A 9,070-nucleotide genomic window follows, 5' to 3' on the forward strand; every position below is an offset into this window, starting at 1 on the left:
AAGAAAAACATGGACAGAAATTTTGTAACTGAAATTTCTATTCAGAAGTATACAAAGGATATCTCCTATCAAGTGCTCAGCTTCAGAGGCTCAGCAAAATCTTGGACTGCAACTACTCACCACATTATATCACTGCCTTGATCTAATAAGCAACTACATTAATACCAGCTGTGTAGATAGAGGAAAGAAATATGAATATGTTCATTAAGCATTATGGCCCCACTTATCTCCCTCATGACTTCAGTGGAGATGTGCCAATTCATGCATGATGCAATTATGGTCCCCAATATCAAACCTGAAAGAAAAGCAGTGAGGGTGTCAGTGCAAATTCTTACAAATTTCCCTGTCGTGAAACCTCAACTGCTGGAGGATGCATTCACTCGTATTTGGATGATTAGAAGTGAAATACTTAGTTCAATGAGTCTAGCAAGTTGAAAATCAATTTGCTTCCCACACACATTTCACTGTGCTCATTTGTGTCATCTCCTCATGTTCAGTAATTGGTTCACAACTCTTATTCACAAATTCCCTTGCACACAGAGATTAAACAAAACACAGAGCCAACATCCCAGTTCAACAGAGCACTTGCACATAAATGTTCCTAGAGGAATCAAGCTTTGACTTCAGTACATGCTTTCATGCTTCACCAAATCAAGGGCCAGTTTAATAAAATCTTAATAACCAAATGATCAAAACAGTTGCTTTAAACAAGAGATGACTAAGTGCCTCTAAAGCTTTGCATACATATGGAATAATAATTATGGTATTTACAAAGGAGTCAAATGGAGTTAAGCACTCGTATCCCTCGGAAAGTCAATGTGAGTGTAAAATGTTTGGACTACAGTCAGCTAACATTTGCCTACCACCATGTCAGCAGTAACACAGTGCTGCAGAAGTATGAGAGAAAAACACAATCATTAGCTTACTGAAAAAAAAAAAATACCGCAGCAAAATAAATGTTGTTTTCACACATCTGTCTTTTCTACTTCCCTTTGCCTCCCAGAACGTGGGAGTTCACAACCTAAAAACAAACATTAGGAAACCAGGAAATCTCAGTGGTGATCTCCACATATACCACCCTAAGAGCAGTGGACATGCAACAAAACACGAACCACAAACTTAGGAAAAAATACAGCTCACTTAGCACCTCCCTGGAACAAGACCACACCATGCAAGACCTAGTCCCTGAAAAATTTGTCCTTACGAGACACTTTGGAGAAACTAATGCTTCCTTCTTATACTGCTCTGAAAAAGAATCAAGGCTGGCAAAGCAGAGAAAAAACACCTTTTCCGACAGTAGAGTCCACAGGGCAGGGCACAGCTGCTTCCAACACAGGACTCCCATTCCCTGTCCCCTTTACGCCATTCATTTGCTATAAAAGGCCAAGAATTCATTGCAATTCCCCTGGCCCAGGGATACTCCTTGCAGGCACGCACTTGCTAAAGGGAGGTGATGAGCCAGATATCACTCAAATTAGGCCAAAACCATTCTGAACAGGGACCCACTACAGATAATTTTCACTGGCAAAACCTAGCATGGTACACAGCTGAGATTACAGTCAGCCTCTGGGATGCAGGGAACAGGCTATGCAGTGGAGCTGCACAAAGCAACCAGCCAGCCAGATCTCCACCTACAACTCAGGCTAGTCAGGTCCTACCTCCGCCACGAGACTGCTAAAGGCTGCCAGCTTGTGGTGTGTCTGCGATACGGGAATTGTCTGCAAGTTCCGTACAGAAACCCCCAAACTATTGCTCAGGTGCTGCTCATGGAGCATGACCAGCTTTTGCCATGGCTTCCCACTCAAGTTTTGATTCATCAGTCTGTAGCGTCTGGATATTCTTTTCCCTGACTCCTGATACTGCATCCCTGTGACAGGCTCAGAAATTCCATAGCACAGAGCCATGGTTTTCAAACTCTCAATTTGCAGGCCCCATTTCCTCCATACAACTTGCAGTTTACTGCCACTGACCTTTTTTTTTTTTTTTTTTTTTTTAAAGCGTCTGGATATTCTTTTCCCTGACTCCTGATACTGCATCCCTGTGACAGGCTCAGAAATTCCATAGCACAGAGCCATGGTTTTCAAACTCTCAATTTGCAGGCCCCATTTCCTCCATACAACTTGCAGTTTACTGCCACTGACCTTTTTTTTTTTTTTTTTTTATCTTAGAAGCAGTCCACAAGCCATCAGATGGAAAACTAACACACAGAACTGCTGACCTGTCAGCTAGGTCTTAACTCTAAAGAAACCAGGAAAATTTTCTGCACCTTTTCTACCCTTAGTTACTTTTATAGTCCCCCAAAACAATTAAGTACAGCAGCATTTAGGTCTTTCTTCTTTCAAATGTTATTTCCCAAATACTTAACATAAATTTTTAGGCTGCTACATCCTCTATATCATGTTATCACCACAGCTGGCAAACCAGTTTGCATGTTCCCTCTGTCAGGAAAGGTTATAGCTGTAAACAGAAACTCTTATTAGAGCCAAAAGGCACTTTTCTTCTGTACAGTTAGGGCATCAGGTACTCCTAACAATGCAAAAATCAAGGGACTACAGCTGCTGCTGCACAAATGCCTGCCTCACATGCTATAGCTCTCACACTTGCAGCACACTATTTAAGCTCTGTCTCTGTGCCATCTTTCAGACCTGCATGATTGCCCAGCTTGAGGTCTTACAGATCTTTTCTCATCCATTTGTATTCCCAAAAATTTTCTTCCCTTATATAGCAATTGTTTCCTAACTCCATCTCCAGTGTTTTACTTGTGAAGCATTGAAGCAAAAGGTTCTGTTTTTTCCCAAATTTGACTGCAAACTTTACATAGTCAAAACAAAACATTATTCACACGGGAAACTTCAAAAACACATTTTCAATTCTTTATTTTCTACTGGGTTAACAGCCCACTCCAATAAAACAATAAAACAGTCCGCTCCCCCCAAAAAAAGAGCAAGTTCCTCAATTCTCAGTGTACCTTTTGAAATGTTCTGGAACTGGAGAATAGTGAAATACACAACAGCAATACCATAACTTATAAAAAACTTAATTCAATATGACCGAACCATTCCAAGATTCATCCTCTTATTCTCTAACCTTTTACAAATTTCTAGATTGCACATCCTCATTAACACAGGACTCTCTTTATACCTGACTCTTTGCTTTCTTATCACTCACAAAATCTTAATTCAAAGTACATACCTATGCTGAGAACCTAGGACCAACAACCCCCCATGAAAGCCTTCAGGTTTTTCAGTAATACAGAACCTTCAGCAATAACTTAAAATTCATACCTTCACCTTGGTTGTGTATTCACGCAGCACTCTCTTCCATAAGGACTCCCCCAGCACTGAGCTGAACAGCTGCTAGTTGTGTAACAAATACATAATGCACTTCACCTGTTACTACCTTGATTTTTTTTCTCCTTAAGGGAGAAGTTTGCCCATTTACAGGATCCACTTTGGCAAAGTCCCAACATGTTCAATGCTATCGAAGTACAGGCCAAGAAAACTGCCCCAGCTTCACAGAGTTTAGAAAGGAACAGGAAACCTTAAAAGCGTCACGGAAAGAGCGTAATTTTAGTTATCGTAAGAGAGTGGTCAGCAGAAGCCTATATTGAGCTCGATCTCAGTAATCTAGCAAACAAATTCTTAACTGTGTAGCTTTGTGTAAATTTCTTTAGCATGGAAAAACCACATACAGTAACTTAAAAGGTGTGACAGCACCGTCAGTACAGGGACAAGGGTGATGATCTTCGCGAGACAGAGAGATGCAAACAGCCCTAGAAGTGGTAACTTGTGCTTCATGCAACAATGAAGGGAAACCCAATATGCTTCTGAGGGCTCTTGTCCTTAAGCAGTACAACAGACTGACCTAACAGCAGGACTGATGACAAGACCCAGCTGGACGAGCAGGTGGTAGCATGGACAATGGTGATCCGAGATGAACCGCATCCACAAGAGGAGAGCGCTCCCCTGGCCTGTGGAGTCAGAGCCACACGCTGAAGGAGGACACTAAGGGAAGAAATACTTATAACTGAGGGATCAGATGGGTCATCAACACGGATGCTGAGGGATGAATGTGAATGACTGGAAGTGTGCCAAAAACCAGTGCTGACAAAGAGAAGTGATGGTGAGAAGCTGAGAGGATGAAGCAGGAGTGCACACACACACAAAGAGAGAAAAAACCCAGGATAAAGTGGTATAAAGGAGGCTATAAGGCCTGGAAGTGACAAACACTTGCACAGTCTGAAACCAAGATAAGAAACAAGAAAGGAAAGCCTCAGTAGGAGGGCAGCTGTGGCAAAAACACATTCAGGTCTGCAAGATACTCAAGTGACTGAGGTATGTAGAAGGTGCCCAGGTGCACAGCTGGTATTTAAATGGAGTTACAGAAAGCAAGAGAAGATAGCAATGGCAGGAGGATGTGTGACACGTGGCAGAAGTTTAAATGCAGATACAGGGAGCAATAAGTCATATGAAAGGGAATGGGTGGTGCAGGGATGCAGAATATGAATTTGCTTTAGTGACATAAGGAAAAGGGAAGAGCAGACAGCTGATGAAAAACCAATGAACAATGAGAACAAGAAAGCTGTGAGAGGAAAGGGTACAGGAACGAGGCACCACAGATGAGCTAGTCAAAAAATAACACCTATTAGCTTAGCAGCAGTTCCAGCTGTCAGACTGCATTGCCAGTGTGGACTGTGCCACAGGCACTACCTGGGAGAGCTTGCGGAGCGTTTGGGAGAGAGTTACTGCCTGCTAGTAAAGTGCTGTATGCGCTCAAGAAGGGGCAGAGACTTTCATCCCCCATTTCTAGATGACATCATGCAGTTCTTTGAAACATCTGGAGCACCCTTGGTTTCCAGAGACACCACTCCTCCAGGAATATGTACGCATCCAGGGAGAGCACACACTGCCGCTGCAGCGTCTCGGAAAACAGCTGTTACCAGGCTATGCAAGGAATCTCTGAGGTTTTGTCTTCTTTCTAAAAAACTAAACTTTCTGAACTCCTACTAGGGCTGGAATATCCTAGTTGACAGTGGAATATCATTGTGAAATATTTCTCAGGTGTTCCTTATCTTTCAAAATTCATATAAAAGGCAGAAAAGGTTATTGTAAAGAAGAAATGTTTTTTTATCTTCAAAGAACAGCTAAAACTGCAAAATACACAGAATATTTTCTCCAAGAAAACCAGAGGGTGGAACTCTTAATTTACAGTATCAGACTATGAAAAAATAGTATTCCAAAGTACGAAAGCAGTGTACAAAAATATGGAAAAAACACCAAGACCTTTAATAAAAATACTGAAGTCTTCAGATTAACTTGATCTCTTTATGTGCTTTCAAAAATGGAACAGCAGAGTCCCTTAAAGCCCAAACAGAATTTGAGTTACAAAATAACTTGAAATTCTTAACCTATTTATTACAACATAAGGGCAGAAAGTGTTATTTTAAGGTGCAGGCACAGAAACAAGTTCTCATGTGACAAGAAGTTAACTTACAGCCTATCACGTATTTATTGTAGCTGTCTGGGCATGTATTTTCACTGTACGGTAAAAGCAAGCTAATCTTAAACAGATAAAGGAAGTATCTCACATTTATACAAGACAAGAGCTTTCATACGTGCGAGCAGTTCACAGGCATCTTAGCTGACTTAATGGACATGTGTGCTGATGCCCTTTGCAATCACATTTCTGCGCAGAAGAAAATTTCTCTTGTAGATGACTCATCATAGCCTGCAAAAGTATATTAAAGAGCTCACTTTGCTGTAGCTGAAAACTATGGGGCATTCCACAAGGATTAACTGCCCAAAGTGCTCAAAACAGTCCCCAAATAACACTGGGGTTATCACTTAATAACACTTATATTTATGAGGTTTATATTGAACCCTTCCAATAGCTGTAATGTTAAAATTTTAAGAAAAAAACTGACTAGATCAAGCATTCTCAATATCCATGTTTGGGTTTTAAGAAGTACTGCATAAAGATCAGTTACGTGGCTCATCCTCAGACATCCCTTCTTGAATTCAGTCCTCTGCTGAAAAATAATCTTCATCTCTCACTTCTCTGTATTGCATCAAGGCCTCCCCCTCTGGTTCAAACCTGAGCATTTTTATATTCAATCTCTCTGCAAGCTTCTGTGCTGCAAGCTTGGCTTGCATTTCCTATGTAAAAGGAAAAAAAAAAAAGGACACAAGTTAGGAAAAATGCTCATTTGTCATTTTTATCCTGGTAATGAAAGAGCTAAAGTATAAGATTGACATAATAATATTAGTAATTCTAGAGTGGGCTTAATTAAAAGTTTTAGTAACTAGCAAATAAATTTCAGGCTTCTTTTCACACTCGGATATAACTGTGCTATTAATATTTGAAGAAATTCCCCATGTGGCAGTCCTCACTTGTACATACTAATGTCAGCTTTAACAGAACAAAATCAGTTCACTTAAGAGAGCAGCTGTGCACAGTAACCACATAGCAACAGCAATGCTTGTCATTCACCAACCTCTGCAAAAAATCTGTCCTCATTTTCCAAATACATTACCTCCCTTAAAGTGCCAAGATGAGTAAATTAGCAAGTGCTTTTAAAATAATAACCAGCAACAGTTTTACAATAGCATCTAATTTAAACATAGCTTGGCACTAGCTGGCAAGTCAAAATCAAAACGCATTACAACAGCATGTAAGGAACCTCAGAACTCGGATTCTTCAGGCACAGCATAAATAAAAGTGAATGCAGATATTTGCATATTTTAAGAATAACAAATACTGCTAGGCCTTCATTTATGCAAGGGCTAAAAAAGCCTTTGAAGACTAACAGGCAAGGTATACATTTAAATTTCTAGTCCGAGGTGAAGTGAGTGCAATGAGGTTAGCACAATCAACACACAAATAACACTAGGTTTTGTTTAATGCAGGAATTAAAGGAGTTTCAGAAGGGATTAATACATTATTTAATTGTATCATTAAAAGAATCAAATACAAGAAAAAGTGCCTCAAAGCCTGCCCATCTCAATTTCATTATCAAATTCATCAGTATGAAAAGATTCCTTTATGATTGCTTTTTTAGGAGTGGTCCCAATTATATACTTATTTTTCAGACCAAATCTTCAATTCCTACCTCATAAGCTTCTTTTTGCTGTATCTGAATTGCTATGGACTCCTCTATGGATAATAGCTTAGCAGGGGAATGGTAAAGCGGTGGCAGCCGAGCTGCTGTGATGTCATTTAAATGTTTCTTATCTCTAAGTCGCCTTTCTTCAGTAGTAATTGGAGAGCCAAATCCCCCAGGTGATTGACTGGATGAGGAACCATGTGATGATCCACTTTGCTCTCCTGATAATCTGGAAGAGATAAAACATAAAAGTTGTGACCCAAATTTGCAGCACAAGGTTGAACACCTTGAGTTCCAAAACTTCTTATTTTCAACATTAAGAGTTGAAAAGAAATCTGAAGTGTTATGACACCATAAAAAAATAAAAAATAAGCAGTGCTCAGAAAAACGAAAAAGATTTCTATGCAGAGAGGCAATATGACAAGTTACTCTAGACAGTGAACAAAAAAGGTATGCCAATTAGTTAGCAAGCATGAAATAGCAACGCTTTGGGAGTCACACGAAATATGAACTGGTACCACTACCAGTACAGACAATGTGAATTGTAATTTTTCTAGAGGTGCAGGAAAAGCAAAAGGCTGCCTGCTATTAAAGTTCTACAAGTTCTAGAATAGATCCACGAGAAAGCGTTGCCAATTGTTTAATAGTTTCGGAGCTTAAGCTATGAAACTCTATGAAGATTCATGACAACTGTTTCACCACTCAACATTGAGACTCTGTGGCACTTAATGCTAAAAAGCCAATATATTAACCTCACATGCCATAGGACTTTAAAACTCTTTCATTGGCACAAGAAAATAAACCCACCATGCTTATTCTGTACCATTTCCAATTTTGTACAAGTCAAATTATTTCACAAAGTGTTTTCCTATTCCATCATACTTACACATTTGTTTTAAATTTGCTTTTTTTTATGACTGGGTTCTTGGCTCTAGACTCTAGAACTTCAATATAATGTGGTATCTTGGGGTGCCGGCTTCCAAAGATATTGCCCTTATGTTTAGCCACATTCTCATCTTTTTCCAATACTTTTTCATCACTGTTATTGCCATCTACAATTGTAACTTTTTGAAAGGCATCAACCAACGCGTCACTACTGTTGTCCAAAGCAGCTGTACTTTCTGCACCAACCTCAGCATTGCTCTGAGATACCTGCTGATCATTTGTCAGATGACTGCTTGTGGCTGACTTGGAGACGACTTCACAAAGTTTCTGATCTTTTGTAACAGTCTTGTCTTTATCATTTTTCCTCTGAGTCCTTTGATTTTCTAGAGCTGTATTTGTGGCATCTTGCTCAATACATTCTACCTCCTGCCTTTGGGAAGAAATCTCAGAAGCTTCTTTAATATTAGAGTTGTCATTAAAGACTGTGGAATCTTTACAGTTTAGCGTGTCCTCGTTTAGGATAACTTGCTGTTTGCTTGTATTAATCTCTTCCTGTTTCACCTGAAACTCCAACCTGACAGCAGATAACAGCTCAGCCGTCCTTGCTAATTCTTCCTCTTGTAAAATAGCAAGCGTCAGCTTTTCAGCAAAATCAGAGATCTTCTTACCCTTATCTGGAAGCCTAGCAATGAATTTCCTAAGACAAAACAAAATAAAAATATTTAACAAGGTATAAAAAATCCTATTGCAATCTGATATAGAGAACTGTTTTATTAGAATAGTTAAGGTGGCAGGTTTCTCATCCCAACATTAAGTTTCTTATTTCAATACTAGACTTCTGAACAGTGGTAAGACACAAAGCACTTGCAGTCTCAGACGTATACTGTAATAAAGCAGCTACATTTTTTTTCTGCTCAAAGTTGGAACTGCTGCTCTGAAAAGCGCAGAGGGCAAATTTCGTTTAGTATTTTCATCAAAGCGGAGTGCACAGACTTTTTTGTCCATATCCCCAGAAATAACCATACCGTTGTTACTGTGAACGCCCACAGGCTGTAAAACCACACAAGCCGCGCAATTTGAACG

General features: G+C 39.7%; 1 protein-coding gene across 1 annotated transcript in view; it reads right to left on the bottom strand.

Moving 5' to 3' along the window:
* Positions 1 to 3,864: 3,864 nt before the first annotated feature.
* Positions 3,865 to 9,070, bottom strand: part of LOC104130772 (myocardial zonula adherens protein) — a 55,764-nt gene continuing 50,558 nt past the window's right edge. Inside the window, exons 13-15 of the mRNA XM_035899539.1 lie at positions 7,989 to 8,684; positions 7,109 to 7,331; positions 3,865 to 6,155 (exon numbers count right to left, since the gene is read on the bottom strand). Of these exons, the coding sequence (XP_035755432.1) occupies positions 6,018 to 6,155; positions 7,109 to 7,331; positions 7,989 to 8,684 (1,057 nt within the window). The 3' untranslated portion in view covers positions 3,865 to 6,017. The remainder of the gene's footprint in view (positions 6,156 to 7,108; positions 7,332 to 7,988; positions 8,685 to 9,070) is intronic.

The sequence above is a fragment of the Egretta garzetta genome, unplaced genomic scaffold (assembly GCF_000687185.1).
Source record: "Egretta garzetta isolate BGI_Z169 unplaced genomic scaffold, ASM68718v1 scaffold287, whole genome shotgun sequence".
Lineage (NCBI taxonomy): Eukaryota > Metazoa > Chordata > Aves > Pelecaniformes > Ardeidae > Egretta > Egretta garzetta.